This window comes from Mycosarcoma maydis, chromosome 19 (assembly GCF_000328475.2).
Source record: "Mycosarcoma maydis chromosome 19, whole genome shotgun sequence".
Taxonomy (NCBI): Eukaryota; Fungi; Basidiomycota; class Ustilaginomycetes; order Ustilaginales; genus Mycosarcoma; species Mycosarcoma maydis.
The window spans coordinates 246254-262511 of NC_026496.1; the positions used below are offsets into that span (position 1 = coordinate 246254).

Sequence of the window (16258 nt, forward strand, 5' to 3'; positions counted from 1 at the left end):
ACGATTAGATTCAAGTGATTTTTGGCGTTGAAGCAAAGAGCGCGACGCGTTTACTGGCGCGGTTCGAGCCATTTCTAACAGTCACGAGTAGAGAGTGCTTGAATCCGTCACATGAGTCACCAAATCGACAGCTGAACCCAGCGCAGCTTGCTCTTGCAAATCATCCGGGCCGCCCGTTGGTCGAGCCTGCTGTTATGGAGCTTTGCAAGTGTCGTGGTCCAGACAGGGCTAGAGATTCTGTTTCAGTTGGACTTACAGTACGATCCGCACAAGCTCTTGAAGAACGATAATCGCTGTTAGAAACGCGAAGGCCACGAAAGCCAGCAAAAATCCATAATCGTGGATCACGTAACTTAACTTGAGTGAATTCATTCGTAAATCGTGTGAATTTGCGAGAAAAGCTCAACACGCACACCGACAAGGCGTGAGCCAAACCGCACCACGGAGCGCCTCCGCCGCGTCTCTTTGCGCGTGTGACGAAACCGAGCACGAAAAGGAAACGTGAAATGAAAAGCACAACGGCAGCGCGAGCAATCAGCAACCACGAATCGTGAATCGCGAATCGCGAATCGTGCGTGGTCAGTTGTAAGTGGAAAGTCGAATCACGAATTCTCGATTCACGATTGTCACACACCTCTCTCTCTCTCTCTCGTGTCTGACTGCCAACTCGTGACGTTCCCGCCTCTCAGGCACAGCAGCAGCACACGCAAAGCGACGCGCCCCGAAAAGGTGCACGTTTAGCGTTCCGTTGCTTTTCGCTCTCTTCGTAAATCCAACACTCACGACTCACGACTCGTGACTTTTCTACTCACGACGCATCGCTTTGTGCTGGCTTGAAGCGCTCATCCAACAGCTCATTCCATATATTCCAATCACGGTCTCCTTTCCACCGCGTCGTCATTCACCCTCGTCCTCGTGTCGACACTGGTAGCCGTTGGTAGCACCACGCATCCCTCTTGCGCAAACGTCTTTGAAATCTCGAAACTCAACGTTGCTACCTTCGACCAGCAACGAGCAAGCAAGGCTTTTGTTCAAGTCTGCCATACCTTGCACAGCTCTAGGCTAGGCCCGACAAGCGTTTGGCGAATGCCTTTGAGCGGCTCTTTCAACATCCTAGCCAGGCTTCTTCACACATGCCTCTAAATTATTTCGCCAACCAGGACCAGACAGCTTCAGACACGTACGCGCACGAAGCAAGCTCTTTTCCTGCTCCATCGTCGATCTTGACGGACACCTCCAAGCCTCTCCAACCCGTGCAGGAGGTTGCTGCGAGCTCGCTTGTCGACGGCGTCAGCTTCACGTCTCCGCACGCCTCGATCATCCACGCGTCCAAGCAGTCCCCCCGTGCTGCTTCCAGCCTTAGCTTCACCACATCCGCTCTCCAACGCGCTGGCTTGCTTCCCGCCAACCCCAACATGTCTACCACAGCTACCTCAGGCACTTCGGCTGCATCCGAAAGCCTTCAAAGGGTCATTACCCAGGGCACTGCTTCCGCTGCTGCCATCAATGGCGCTTCTACCCCTGCTCATTCCGGTCCCTTGACACCTGCCCATCTCAAGAACTTGACCCCAGCGCAGGCCAACGCTGCCCTCCAAAATCCTGTCGGCAACATTCCTACCGTCTACCTCGCTACGTACTCCAACGTCCCCGTCTACGAGATCACCGTCCGTGGCATCGCCGTTATGCGTCGCCGTGGAGACGGCTGGCTAAATGCTACTCAGATCCTTAAAATCGCCGGCATCGAAAAGACGCGACGTACAAAGATCCTTGAAAAGAGCATCCTCACTGGCGAACACGAAAAGATCCAGGGAGGCTACGGCAAGTTTCAAGGTACCTGGATTCCTCTGCAGCGGGCACAACAAGTCGCCGCCGAGTACAACGTCTCGCATCTCCTCCAGCCCATCCTCGAATTTGACCCTGCCACTGCCGACCAGATCCCCAAGCTCTACCAGCGCAAGAAGCCAGCCGCGTCGGCACGCAATTCGTCGGCTTCGGCCATCAACGATGCAAGAGGCTCGACTCCTTCCAAAATCTACTCGCCGGCTCCTGCAAGCCTTGGCGGCCCAAGCCAGCAGCCTCGCTTCCTCTCATTGCGCCCGCCTAAGGAGACCCACGAGCAAGAAATCTCTTCAGCGATCTTCATGCCACCTGGCACCGCCGGCCTTCTATCCAACGGTACCTTTGTCGACGATCGTGCAGCGTCAGCGTTAGCCTATCCCGGCCCTCCTGCCATCCCACCCGGTTCCACTCCGGCAGAGCAGGCCGCCCTTCGCAGCTACAACGTCTATGGCTACACGCCTCAAGGCGTGCCACTCCCGTCCTCGGCTGCGGCAGATGGCAACGGCACTGAAGCCGCCGCCACAGCTGCCTCGACCGGGGCTGGCAAACGAGAGGCCTCCGAAACCGATCAGGACGGTGCCTCGGCGGCCAAGCGTTCGCGATTGACCAGTCCGCAACAGCAAAGACGAGACGACGGTCTCTTGCTTGGCCCTTCCCCCGTCAAAGACCTCAACGCGCTCGGACCTGCCGGCGGTTCTCTACGTGCTGCCTCGGCACCTCGCGGCCACCGCATCACTGTTGGTCCTCCCGACGCAGCCGGTCGGGATGGCGCTGTGCCTCGCTACGCTGATCGCGCCCTTCCCCCCAAGCCGTACGATGAGGGCGAGAAGCGCATGCGCGATCGCCTCGTCAGCCTCTTTTCCGACGATGGTGTGTTGCCGGGCGTCAGCGAGGCCACCGGCGCGGGCGCATCTCAGTCTGCGGCGGACGAAGACGACGACGCTTACGTCGCCAAGCTCGACAGCTTGCTAGCTGATCTACGAGAAAAGGCAAGCCTTGGTGGCCTCGGCGCAAGTGGCACCGATGGACCCAAGGCCACGGTGGATCTCATCACAGACGACCACGGTCATACTGCTTTGCATTGGGCCTCTGCTTTGTGTCGTGTCAAGCTTGTGCGAACGCTGGTGGCGCGACCTCCATGGCAAGGCGGAGCCAACATCCATGCTGGCAACCACGCCGGTGAGACGGCTCTCCACCGATCTGTGCTGGTCACCAACTCGTACGACGCCTCGTCCTTCCCTACACTGCTCAACTTGCTCTCGTCCTCGCTTAACACTCGTGATTTCAAGAAGCGCACCGTTCTGCACCATATTTCGCTCGTCGCTGCTCTCAAAGGCCGCGCCGCATCAGCGAGGTACTATCTCGCCTGCGTCCTCGAACACATTAGTGCCGAAAAGAACTCCAAGTACAAGGGCCTTATCGATGCACAGGACGAGGATGGCGAGACTGCACTGGGTATTGTCGCACGACTGGGTAATGCCAGCATGGTGCGTATGCTCCTCGATGTCGGCGCACGCAAGGACCTTGCCAATGCGCTTGGTATTCGTCCCTCCGACTGGGGCATTGAGTCGAGCGCCGATGGTGCTTCGCTAACGCCATCACAGAATGATGGCACAAACACCGTCGCGTCGCTGCCACCACTGACTGCAGCTGATCTAGCATCGCAGAACCCGTCCGACATTATCTCGGCACTAACTCGCCCGGCACAAGTGCCAGTGATGAAGAGCTCCGACGTGCGCGATCAGCTCAGCTCGACGCTCGACGATCTTCAGTCTTCGTTTGAGCGCGAACTCAAGGAAAAGCAAGATGCCGTCTCGACGGTCCAGAGTCATTTGCAGGCTGCTACTCGAGACCTCGCAGCACGTCGTAAGACGGTCTCTGCTGCACAAGCCAAGCTCGCCGAGAAGGACGAAGCTCGTCAACGTGTCCAGAATCTGCGTCGTGCCATCGTTGCGCAACTTGGTTTGGAAGAGGCGGATGCTGACTTGAGTTTGGAACAGCTCGTAGAAGAAGCTGCCAATGCCGCTTCGGCAGCTCCAGCAGACAAGTCGGCAGATAAGATGGACATTGACGGTGCTGAAGATGTCAAGCCTGTTCGTGCGTCTAATCTTGAAACCCTCATCGACGACATATTATCGTTTGACACGATTCAATCCGATCTGAAAGCGGTCGGCACCTCTGCTGTGACGCAAGAGGTGGTCGAGCAAGACGAGTTGGTCCGTCTGCGCTGGCTCGTGTCTTTCTATCAGTCCAGCTGCGACGAACTATCCTCGACGATTTCCGAACTGGAAGACTCGAGCGCGAAGAAGGAATCGCAATGCCAACAAGTCGTAGCCATCTGCGCCAATATCCCGCAGGACAAGGTGGAGTCGATGCTCGACGAGTTGCTTACCGCAATGGAAAGTGATGGTCCCGATGTCGATCTGGCTAGGGTGGCCAACTTTATGCAGAAGGTGGGGAAGACGCGTGAGAATGGAGACCAGCCAGGTGTGGGAGCGCAGCTCAGCTCGTCGACGAGTCTCAGTACGGCTGTGTCGAGTGGCGGAACTGCTGCAAGCAGCGTTGTGCCTGCGGTCGAGCGGGATGGTGAAGACGCCAAGCCTGACGCCTAGATGCTTACTGGATCTTCTCTAGAGGGTATCTGTGGAACCGCTGTTTTCTCTTTTCATCCTCGATCGCTCAGCCTCTGCGCCTGTCAGCCCTGTTTTTGGAACTCTTCCCTTCCTGCCCCGCCAAGGATGTCTCGTCGATCACTTTTCTCTACATCAACAAATTCTCTCTGTGGTTCTCTTCTTGCTTCTACGCTGTAACGATATCTATTCTCGAATTCTCTCGGACTTTACAACACGCGACAAGGCCTAGGCTTGTGGCTGCATGTGATGTCGTGAAGCTGAGTAATCACGTGGCTTGGTCATCTTCTCTGCAACGTCAACGTCACGCGGTCTGCAGCACGCTGTGGCGGGCTGACACGGGTAGATTTGGACAAGATTCGTTTAAGATTGTGAGGGTCTAGTATTTGGTGAGGTTGTTTGAACGATGCGGGGGGAGGAAAGGGCATCGTGTCGGTTTACGGAGAGTGTGGAGGGGTTTAGCCCTGGAGGATCTCCTTGGAAACGACCTTTCCATCCGAGTCGAGTTTGTACAGGATGGGAACACCGGTAGCGAGTTCGAGGCCGACGATGTCGTCGTCCGAGATGTTCTCGATATCCTTGATCATGGCCCTCAACGAGTTACCGTGGGCGGCGACGATGACGTTTTTGCCCTGTTTGACAAGCGGCAAGATTTCCTTGTGGTAGTATGGCCAGACACGTTCGGCGGTGAGCTTCAAGCTCTCACCACCGGGAGGCGGGATGTCGTAGCTTCTGCGCCAGATGTGCACCTGGTCCTCGCCCCACTTCTTCCTAGCGTCGTCCTTGTTGAGACCGCTAAGCTCGCCATAGTCGCGCTCGTTCAGAGCCTGGTCCTTGTGGATAGGGATGTCCTCCTGACCAATCTCCTTGAGCTGGATACCGAGCGTGGTCTGCGCTCGCTGCAGAGCCGAAGTGAACGCCACGTCGAACTTGATGCCCGTAGCAGCGACTCGCTTGGCACCAGTGAGTGCCTCCTCGCGACCAAGCTCGGTGAGAGCAGGGTCCTTCCATCCGGTAAACAGGTTCAGCTTGTTCCACTCGGATTGACCGTGGCGTGTAAGGACGAGAGTTCCAACCATTTTATCAAGCGTTTCCGTGGATGATGAGGTGCGTGATGAAGAGACGCAAGCAAGGTGCAAAGAAGAATCGTGAATTGTGTGAAACCCTCAACAAAGCACGCACCACTCGTCCCTTGCGCGCCTTCTCTCACCTCACGCCTCGCTTGTTGAAAATCACGAATCCGGCATGCCACGCCAACTCGCAACTGTGATCAAGATGGCCCCAACGCGGCGCTTAATTCGTCGGTGCTTCGCCGATCGATAAAATCCACGATCAGATCTGTGCTTTTTGACTGGACTACATGCGCAAAAAGTGCACGCCGCTTGCTCGAACGCCAAGGCAGCAGTCGAGTGACATACCAACTTGTGCCAATACGCAGCCTGCCTGCTCGCAAATCGAATCAGGACCTTGAAACTTGCACTCTGATATCGGGCAGAACGCGTGCTGTCCACCCGCTTCTGGTCAGTGCGGACCGAGACCAGTGACCGGCTCGTAAGAGGATTCACGATTCACGATTGTCTAGCCAGACTCGTGACTCGTGACTGTTGTCCGAACCTTCGGGTGTAAACGGCATTCGTGATTGTTGGGGCAAAAGTAGAATGTTACGCCGTGTTCAGCTGCACCTGACCAAAATACGCACGACGCACGACGCATGAGGGATGTCTGGTCACGAACGCGTGCTCCGTGCGTTTTGAGCTGGCTTCACGCTTCACAGCCACGCTTGTTCCTCCACCTTCGAAGACACGACGCATACTGCGCACACACACGCCGGGAGCGGAGGTTTTGGTAGATCGACAGAACTCAACGCTGTGTTTGACCGCGTTCTCCTTCTCTTTGATCACGACATTCAACCGCAAACATGTCGCTCAACGTCAATCTTTCATCTGGCGCCATCCGCGATGCCTACGAAAAGGTGCTTGATGGCGTCAAGGACTACCTGGTGCTCACGTACGAAAAGGCATCCAACGATCTTCGCGTCCAGGTGGTCGAAAATGGCGATCTGGACGATCTCAACGAGGAGTTCTCTGACGGTCGCATCCAGTACGCTTTTGCTCGAGTCAAGGATCCTAACACGCAGCTGCCCAAGTTTGCGCTCATCAACTGGTGCGGTGAAGGTGTACCTGAGAACCGCAAGGGCTTGTTCGCCACCCACTCGTCGGCCGTGGCGCAGTATCTGAGGGCATACCATGTCAGCATCAATGCGAGGTCCGAAGCTGATGTCGATCCGAAGCTGATCATGCGCAGGATTGCAGAGTCTTCAGGCGCCAACTATTCTGCTGCAGGCAAGGCGGCCAACACGCACGCGGGTGGACCGATCGGATCGGTTGGTACGAGCTACAAGCCGATCGGAACCCCCGACATCAGAGGAATGCAGAAGACTGCGCCGAAAGACACAATCGCTCCCGTCGGTACCAACTATTCATCCAAGCGCGACGAGCTGCAACAGATCCGATCTGGAACTGCGCCCGCACCCAAGCTTCCCAGTGCGCCTCGTGTCAGTGCGCCTGCTTTTGACTCTGCGCCGGCTGCATCCACTCCGGCTCTGACACCAGCTGCTCCCAAGCCACCAGCCGCATCTGCCTCGAGACTGGTCAGCACCTCTGCAGTACCACCTGCACCTAGTCCAGAAGCATCGTCTGCGCCGCCAAAGCCTGCCGAGGACGACCGTATCCAGCCGGTCGGCACGGCGTACCAGCCCATCAGCTTAGGCAAGCCGGGCAAACTCAACATGGCCAATCGCTTCCCCTTTGGACAGCAAGAGAGCGAATCCTCTCCTGCACCGGCAGCACCACGCGTCGCTTCGGGTGGAGCGTCAGGCAAGCTTACTTGGAGCCAACGGCAGGAAGCGGCGCGTAAGGAACGAGAAGAGCAAGAGGCCAGAGTCAAGCAGCTCTCGTCCGGGATGCGAACGGCTAGCTTTGGCACCGGTGGAGCTGGTACGGGCTCTACTGCCGCCGCAAACGCGCCACCTGCGCCTGCTGCTCCCCCCGCGCCCCCGGCACCTCCTACACCTCCTGCAGCTGCAGCTGTATCCGCACCCGAGGAAGCCGAGGAAGAGGCGCCAGCTGCACCGCCCGCTCCTCCTTCTCCCCCTGCTCCTACAGAGGCGGATGTGGGAGGAGCTGCAGAGCAACTAGAGTCGACGCATCTCTCTGCTGTCAGTGCTGGCAGCAACAAGGGTCTACGCGGTCGCGTTGCGTGGGCGTACGAAGCAGCTGAAGACAACGAATTGACGCTTGTCGAGGGAGCGATCATCTCACACATTGAACAGATCGACGAAGGTTGGTGGTCAGGTGTAGATGAGCACGGTCAAGAGGGTCTGTTCCCTGCCTCGTACGTGGAGCTGATTGAAGGCGAGGCTGAGCCGGAAGAAGAGGCCGCACCGCCAGCACCGCCAGCACCGCCAGCCCCACCTGCTGCTGCCGCTAGCGAGACAGAAGAGCAAGACGACCAAGGCATTCCACCCCCTCCCCCACCGCCGCCTGCTCCGCCTGTAGCACCTGCAGCACCTGCAGCACCTGCTCTGCAAGAGGAAGCGCCCGCGCCTCCTCCGCCGCCTCCTGCACGCGTTGCTGCTGCCGTAGAGGACCGCGGTCTGGTCTGCACAGCTATGTACGACTTTGACGCGTCGGAAGACAACGAGCTTACCTTCGCCGAGGGTGACACGATCATCCACGTCGACGACCAGATCAGCGATGATTGGTGGAGCGGTACAAACGAGCGTACGGGCGCTCAGGGGTTGTTCCCCGCCAACTATGTTGAGCGAGCTTAGGTGCGGTTAGCAAACTAGCCATCACAAGTCACGAATGCTTGATAGACGAGTTGAAAGAATGTTTTGTGATGTCTGTATGGGGGGGGGGTATGTGTGTGTATCTTAGATCCCGATCTGATGTGGGCGCAAATCGGGGCTGTCGGCGACGGCGAATGGAAGGATGCAAATAAGTGCCATGAATGTTGGAGAGCCGCCTGCTGGCTTAGCCGAGTTTTGGACAGACAGCGGTGGCAGCATGTGGGGAAAGAGGATCGGAGCGCTCGATGCACGCTGGTGCAAGCTTTTTGAGCTGGTCTACAGGTGCACGGACGGAAGCGCAGTGTGTGTCTGCGGAGACGTTCAGGCGTTCATTCCTCGGGACACGCAAGCGAAGGCGAAGGGTCACGAGAGCTCTAGCGATCATAACCATGAATGGATCATTGCGCGATGTGGGGCGCAGTATGCGGTATGCTCTGGAGCCACACTTGTGAGGTAGGATTGACGCAGAAACGGAGAGGAGAGTGCAAGCAAAAGTGACGAGTGACATTCTGTGATGCTGGAGCCGAGATGTAGTCACGAGTGGGGTTTCCAACCGCGCGCTCCCGCCGCAACCGCAGGTATCGACGTCTGACCTTGGTGGATCCCTTTGCTGGAAGTCAACGTATCCACCCCTGTTGCGACCGCCGACGAACTCCCATGCTCCCACTCGACCTTGGCCAACAATGCGTTGCTCGTAGAGAATAAGCTACACTGTAAGCTCAGTCAAGGCTGTACCCGGCAATCAAGATTCGTGGAGACAAGCATGCAACGGGGAAATGGGCGGTGTTTTCGGCTGGCTGCAGCGATATGTTCCTGGACATGCTCAATTTGCCTTTATGCGTGGCTGGGATGCGACTCTGCAGACGCTCCAAGTCGGTCAACAAACCACACGCCAAATCACGAATTGGGTTCCGTATTCGATCTCCCGCTTTCTTTCCTTTCCACTCACAGACGTGAAGCCCCCGCGACTGAATCTAGGACTAAATAGACGATCCACCATCGTGAAAGATTTGACAAGTTAGAGAGTTCAACTAAGATTAACTTGACTGTTACGTGTACTTTCGAGCCGACCCGTGACTGTTCGAGTTGCGTGTCCAGCTGTTCCACACACGACGGATAGGGGCCATCCACGGCCAAAAAAAAAAAAAAAAACCCAGTTCAATTCAAAAATGAAAGAGGCAAGTTAGAAAAGTCACAGTCACGAGTGTGCTGCTCACAGCTCAGAAAGGGTGAAAAGGGGGCAACAGGGACGAGACTTACAATCACCTGCGTGTTAGCGTGAGACTGTTGTGATGTTTTAACTTAACTTAGGTTGAGTTAGCAGGTCGCAGTCGCGCTTTGAACTCTGACCCGTTCTTTTTCGGATTCTGCGCATCGGCTGCGCTGCGGGTTTAGTGTGTATACATGACGCTTCACGCTTACCTTTTCAATTTCGGTTGTGATTGTTTATTTATTGATATTTTGGTGGCGAATGGTGAATCGTGAATGCGCCTTTGTGATTAAAGATTTTCGTGGCTGTTGCGGAGCTGTTTCCCTGTCGTGCGTCGGTGATTGTTTTGCTGGCTGGCGTGCGGCAGCAACTGCGCGTGGTGGTGCCGCCTGGTCTCTTTCGTTTTCTCTCGGTGCAAACACCTCTTAGAGCGACGCGGCTCCGCTTTTTGCTATTTGCTTTGTGCTTTGTGCTTTGTGCTTCGTGTTCCACGTTCTGTGTTCGCATTAGAGCTCTGTTAACTCACTCACGACTACGTGCTGTGCGCTGTGCTAATCACGAATGCTCTGCGTTGACGTTGCGCTTGCTACTCGCTGCACTTGCCGCCCACCCGATTCCTCTCGATGTCACTGTACCCCTTTGTCATCACCGTTTTCTTCGTCTACACTGCATCCTCCACCGTACCTGCCATCATCCTCCTCTCTTCGGCCGTCTGGCTTCGTACGATCGACCGCTACCGAAAAGTCCAGTAGCGCAGGGGCAGATTCAATTCACATCCAAGACGCTTTTGAACCCACATCTCGATCGTACGACACATACTTACAAACACATACACTCCGTACACATACGCGCGCGCGCTGCTGCTCGTCTCCCTTGTCTCGCGCAAAACAACGACACACGTATAGCCCCATTCCTCTACACTCGCCCACCTTGCCCAGCTTGCCCAGCTTGCCCATCTTGCCCATCTTGCCCGCTTGGCATGCCATTCGTCTGCTAGCCTCTCCTCACCACCACCAGCAGCCAGCACGCACGCAGCACTCGTGATTGCATTGCACCGCCAAACCCAACTGCCGTGCTCCGCGGCGCTCCCTCGAATCCGAGCGTTCACACGCTTCTGTCTGCTAGGTCCAGTACCGTAGCAGAATCGGTCGCTCATCGAGCCTATCTCTAGCCACGCCCGTCTCGCCTTTCTGTTTGGTGGCAAGCAGGCGTCCTTTATGTGCACAAACACCCGCGTACAGCACTTCCCTTTCCCTGTCCTCTGTCGCCACTCTCTTGCGGCATCTCCTAGACATTGATCATCCACACATTCAACGCCTCTCGACGACACCTCACCCATCTCCGCCCATCCTTGCGCTGTGCGCTGCTTCTGTCTGGCTTTGTAGTTCGACCATCATTCTATCATGTCGACTTCCAACCACGCCAATGACGCTGATGCCGGTGCGTCTACGTCAGCAGATCAGTCGCAGCAGCAGTCCTTGCCACCATTGCATCATCCACAGCGCTCCAACACAGCACACTCGGACGGCAGCAGCTCGTACTATTCTAACGTCGCCGAAGATCTCAAGCGTGCCACCGCAGATATCAACCTCGCTGGCTCCTCACAGTCAGCCGCTGCAGCTTCCGGCTCTCAACAGCGCCTCCAACCCTCTGCCGTGCCAATGTTGCAATCACGTTCGCACGAGCCAACCACACCCGCCCCGGCTTCCGATCCAAACGCACAGCAACAGTCATTGCGTCCATCCACCTCCTTAGCCACTAGCATTGCGACAGACGCAACCTCTTCGCGCAATCGTGCAGACATGGACAGGATAAAGAGTCGCGCTGTAGATCCGGGATGGAGCTGGGAAAAGGAAAGAGAAAAATACGAAGTATCCAGCTCGATGCGCTCCAACAGCGCCGAGTCTGCTCCCAGCCTGCCTTCCCGTGCCTCCTCTCGTCCTCCACCCCGTCTCGACACCTCCAGTCTACCAAGAACCAACAATGGCCCAGATCTCGCGCCCTCCAGCGTCTCGGGCGTCCATTCCAACTTTGCCTCGCCTCAGAACCTCCAAGCTCCTTTCAACCCTATTTCTGGCAACGCCGCCGTCGAGCGTCCAGCACCGAATTCAGTCTCTTCCAACACAGATGCAAATGGTTCCGCGTCAACACCATCTGGCTCCTCCGCTCCTGCGCCGGACCAGCAGAGATCAGCTCAAACATCGTCATCCTCCGCCACCTCGCCGAGACGGCGCGATCAGACCTGTCAAGCATGCGGCAAGATCATGACTGGTCAGTTTGTCCGAGCGCTCGGCAGCGTCTACCATCTCGACTGCTTCCGATGCAACGACTGCGACAAAGTCGTCGCCGCCAAGTTTTTCCCAGCTACCGACGACATGGTCGACTCCTCGGGCACAGGCCGTCTCTTTCCTCTCTGCGAGACCGACTACTTTCGACGTCTCGACCTCATCTGTGCAAAGTGCAGCGGTGCGCTAAGAGGCAGCTACATCACGGCGCTTGGCAAGAAGTTTCACGTCGAGCATTTCACCTGCTCGGTCTGCCCAACCGTCTTTGGTCCTCAGGATAGCTACTACGAGCATGACGGCAGTGTCTTTTGCCACTTTCATTACAGCACCCGCTTCGCCATCAAGTGCACAGGCTGCAAAACGGCCATCCTCAAGCAGTTTGTCGAGATCAATCGCAACAACACAGACGAACATTGGCATCCCGAGTGCTACATGATCCACAAGTTCTGGAACATCAAGTTGTGTCCCACCGGATCCACTCCCAAAGACGGCGCCGCAGCCGTGTCCGAAGTGACTGCTACCGACAACGGAATCGACAGCCCCGCGCTGCAGCACTCAGCCAGTCAAGGAGACGCCGTCGAGTCGTCGCCCGGTCAATCCGCTCCTTCGCGCACAGAGCCATCTCCCGACGCTACCGAGATCGAGGCCACCGAGACACCTTCCAGTCTCAAGCACAAGCAGAAACAGATGGAGGAGCGCGTCTACCGCATCTGGACCGTACTTTCTGCCTTTGAAGAGAGCTCCGCAGCGTGCATCTCTGAAATGCTCCGCCACGTCAGCAGCGGCCGCTACCTCGGCGGTGTCAGGATGGCTGAGAAGTTCATCCTACATGTCGAGATTCTTTTCTCTGCCATCGACGACTTGGAGGCCAACTTTCGCAAGGAAGATGCCAAAGGCGTCTCGCACATTCGTGAAGCCAGAATGTTATGCAAGAAGATCGTCAACTTCTTTTCCTTGCTTTCGCACACGCAGGAAACAGGTGCAAGGAGGATGGGCATCACTCAGGAACTCCTCTCGCTCGTTACGGGTCTGGCACACTATCTCAAGATCCTCATCCGTATCGCCTTGACGGGCGCGCTCAAGTTGGACCGCGAGTTCAACAACGAAAGCGCTCTCCATTGGTTCCTGAGCCAGCTCGCCTTTTCCGCCAAGCTGGGCAGCATCACTGCCGACGACAAGCAGGGCACGCAGCAGCCCAACACTAATACCGTCGGCCCAGACGGCAAATGGTATGGCTACCGCTCCCTGCCCCGATCCACCAGCTCGGGCTCGAGCGAAAACGGCGAAGCAGCAACCGATCTTTGCGTTGCATGTGGATCCACCGTTGAAGAAGAGTGCTTGCGTATGGGCGTCAATCTGCGATGGCACTCCAACTGCCTCAAGTGCTCGACGTGTCAGCGACCTGCTCTGCGTGATGGAGCGTCGACGCGCAAGCAACCTGACCCTGTACCTGGTGCACCGGAGCCATTACCAGCTTCGCAGTACGGTCTCGAGTCCAAGCGCAGACCGTCCGAGGGTAGCGCTGGTCTCCAGAGCGGTCCGCGCTCGTTGTCTTCCAGCTCGTGGACGTATGCCTGCTTCTGCCCCCAGTGTTCTGGCGGCTTACAGCTCCGGACAGGCTTTGAGTCGGTCACAAGGCTGGAACAATATGCTTTCCTCTTACGTGTTGCGCTCAACCGCCTATTTGCATTGCTGCGCAAGCGCGGCGTTGTTCCGCCTTCGCCGCCAGTTTCAGCGACGCGTCAGGTGGGAGGAACTGACACTTCCACGCCGGGTGCTGCATCGCCAGCTGATGCCAACGAACAGGTTTCAATGCACGAGGCGTACCGCGACTCGCAAGACATCAAGCGAATGAAGTCGGTGAATCTAAATCGCAAGTTGTCGACCAAGGCAAAGGTGCCCCGCATCTCTACGGTGGTTGGCAGTCCGTCAGGACGGCAGACGCAGACGTCTGATATGCAGAAACACTCTCCCTCCGACATTGGCCTGCAGACCGACAGCAGACGTTCACCTCGTCAAGCCAGCCCTGGCTCCTCGCCGAGGGAACCTAGTTCGCCCTTCAAGCGTGAAGTCGGTTCGTCTCGAGAACCCTCGCCGTCGAGTCGGGCACGACAAGCACAGCCGCCGCAAGGCTACCAGCAGCAGCAGCAGCAACAGCAACAGCCGTACAAACAGCAGCAGGTGTTCCAGCCGGTCCAGCAACAGCAGCATCTTCCGTTTGCATTGCCTCCCCAGCAGCAGCAGCCTCCTCAGTTTGGCAGCGGCACGTCCGGACGTTCTGGATCGCCCTCAAACCTGGAGCCTGGCTCGATTGTGCCGATCCGACCTGCGTTTGCACGCCACAATACCGACGTCAAGATTCGCGAAGACGGGCCTATGCGACAGCCTTCCGGCGATGAAATCCAGCGCGAGACAAGGAGTGAGGACGGCATCACGCTCGCTGATATCCCGCACATCTTGGAAGCCGAGCAGGCGCGCGAGCAGCACCGACCGCTGCCAAGCGAAGGCACGCGCTGCATCTCCGAGTTGTCGGCTCTGGAGCTGTTTATCGTCAAGCACATGGCAGTCATGTACCTTCAGCAGTCGGCGCTGCGAGACCACGTCAACCTGGACGATTTGATCGAATTCATCGAGACGCGCAAGAACACGTTTTGGGGCAAAATCTTCAAGGGTGGCAAGGACAAGAAGGAGATCAAGAAAAAGGGCGTATTTGGCATCCCTCTCGAGATTCTCGTGGAACGCAATGGCGCCGACTCAACGCTGGGTGCTAGTGCAGCACATCTGCGCGTACCTTCGTTCATCGACGATGTGATCTCGGCCATGAAGCAGATGGATTTGTCAGTCGAAGGCATCTTCCGCAAGAACGGCAACATCCGTCGACTCAAGGAGCTGTCCGAGGCGCTCGACCGTGACAGCTCGGCAGTGAATCTGCTCGATGACAATCCGGTTCAGCTGGCGGCGTTGCTCAAGAAGTTCCTGCGTGAGCTCCCGGATCCGCTCATGACGTTCAAGCTGCACAAGCTGTTTGTCATGTCGCAAAAGCTGGAATCCGAGGCGGAACGACGTCGCATTCTGCACATGGTGACCATCTTGCTGCCCAAGGGTCATCGCGACACGATGGAGGTGCTGTTCGCTTTCCTCAAATGGGTCGCATCTTTCTCGCACATTGACGAGGAGACGGGCAGCAAGATGGATTTGCCCAACCTGGCGACGGTGATCTGCCCCAACATTCTGTACAGCAAGGGAAGCGATCCGACCAAGGACGAGACGTTCCTGGCCAACCGTGCTGTCTTGTACCTGCTTGAGCATCAGGACGAGATCTGGAAGGTGCCCGAGGAGCTCGAAGCGGTGTTGCAGGACAAGGATTTGATGAACGCTTCGTCGGACCTCACATCGCGCGACATTCTCAAGAAATGCGAAAAGTACGCCAAGCTGCGCCAGATGCGTGGCGGCATCAGCATGGGACGCAACGGCAGTGGTGGACCGCTTCACGCCGGCGAGCTGCAGAATCGACATCGACCGGATGTACATCCGCCCACGACGATGCGGCAAGTGCATCAGCGCGAGCAGATGTTGCACCAGCAGCAGCAAAATGCACACAGCCAGTATTCGAGCAACAACGGCGCATTGACGCCTGTGGGGACCGAGTTCTCGCGCAGCCCAGACAAGCAAGGTCCGTGGTCGGCGGGCGCTGTGCCGCCTGCCGGATTCAGCATGAGTCCGACGCATCGCGGACCGCTGGGCAACCAGGGCCACACGCCGCAGAAGCCGCTCGGATATGCGCAGCATGGCAATCAAAACGGATACGCAGGTCAAAAGCCCTTCTATCAAGCGCATGCGCAGCAACAAGCGCAGCATATGGTGCGCCAACCGGGCTCGGCGAGCGCCACCGGACTCGGGCCGCAGGCTTACAACTACCAATCGCAGCAGAGCCAGCAACAGCAGCACTCGCTGTCGCAGGATCAAGCGTATACGAGGTTCTATCGTGACGGCAATGGAAGCGGTAGTGCCGTAGAGCAGAGGACTACTTAGAAAGCGGAATCGTGAGGTACTTTGGTGCTATGTCTTCAACTAATTTCAGCTTGATGCGTCCCTGGGGCTCGCGTGGTGTGTCGGATGTCGTGAGTGTACGGATGGAGCTTGGCTTGATTCGGACAAGCGAAGCGCATACGTTAGGTGACGGACGGGCATTCGAGTGACGAGTGTGGCTTGGGAAAAGGCGCAAGAGCCTCAATCGACGAAGTAGGCTCTCTTTGAGCGCGTCACGACATGACACGGCGGGCAAGTGCAGCCTGAGGCGGCATGTCGCACGTCGTTCTGGTCTGGATTTGGAAACGTGGTCAAAGAGGAGAGCGACGATGCTTTGGCGGTGAGTTGGGGCGTACGAGCGTGCGCAGCGCAAACTTGCACACGCACTCACACTGCCAAGGCAAGAGCTGGAGCC

The 16258-nt window shown here is 57.0% G+C and overlaps 6 protein-coding genes across 6 annotated transcripts; 3 read left to right on the forward strand and 3 right to left on the reverse strand.

Annotated features, from left to right (window-relative positions):
- Positions 1-1133: 1133 nt before the first annotated feature.
- On the forward strand, positions 1134-4451 carry UMAG_05338 (uncharacterized protein; the record flags this gene model as incomplete). The annotated part of the gene is made up of 1 exon (XM_011393739.1): positions 1134-4451. The coding sequence occupies one exon, from the start codon at positions 1134-1136 to the stop codon at positions 4449-4451; it is 3318 nt and encodes a 1105-aa protein (XP_011392041.1).
- A 476-nt stretch (positions 4452-4927) lies between these two features.
- On the reverse strand, positions 4928-5548 carry UMAG_05339 (putative 2,3-bisphosphoglycerate-dependent phosphoglycerate mutase; the record flags this gene model as incomplete). Its single annotated transcript, XM_011393740.1, has 1 exon — positions 4928-5548. The coding sequence occupies one exon, from the start codon at positions 5546-5548 to the stop codon at positions 4928-4930; it is 621 nt and encodes a 206-aa protein (XP_011392042.1).
- An 839-nt stretch (positions 5549-6387) lies between these two features.
- On the forward strand, positions 6388-8301 carry UMAG_05340 (uncharacterized protein; the record flags this gene model as incomplete). Its single annotated transcript, XM_011393741.1, has 1 exon — positions 6388-8301. One exon carries the CDS (start codon positions 6388-6390, stop codon positions 8299-8301), a length of 1914 nt encoding a protein of 637 aa, XP_011392043.1.
- Positions 8302-8503: 202 nt separating this feature from the next.
- Positions 8504-8827, reverse strand: UMAG_05341 (uncharacterized protein; the record flags this gene model as incomplete). Its single annotated transcript, XM_011393742.1, has 1 exon — positions 8504-8827. One exon carries the CDS (start codon positions 8825-8827, stop codon positions 8504-8506), a length of 324 nt encoding a protein of 107 aa, XP_011392044.1.
- A 1127-nt stretch (positions 8828-9954) lies between these two features.
- On the reverse strand, positions 9955-10685 carry UMAG_05342 (uncharacterized protein; the record flags this gene model as incomplete). Its single annotated transcript, XM_011393743.1, has 3 exons — positions 9955-10024; positions 10214-10262; positions 10349-10685. 3 exons carry the CDS (start codon positions 10683-10685, stop codon positions 9955-9957), a joined length of 456 nt encoding a protein of 151 aa, XP_011392045.1.
- Positions 10686-10932: 247 nt separating this feature from the next.
- On the forward strand, positions 10933-15846 carry UMAG_10200 (uncharacterized protein; the record flags this gene model as incomplete). The annotated part of the gene is made up of 1 exon (XM_011393822.1): positions 10933-15846. The coding sequence occupies one exon, from the start codon at positions 10933-10935 to the stop codon at positions 15844-15846; it is 4914 nt and encodes a 1637-aa protein (XP_011392124.1).
- Positions 15847-16258: the final 412 nt, after the last annotated feature.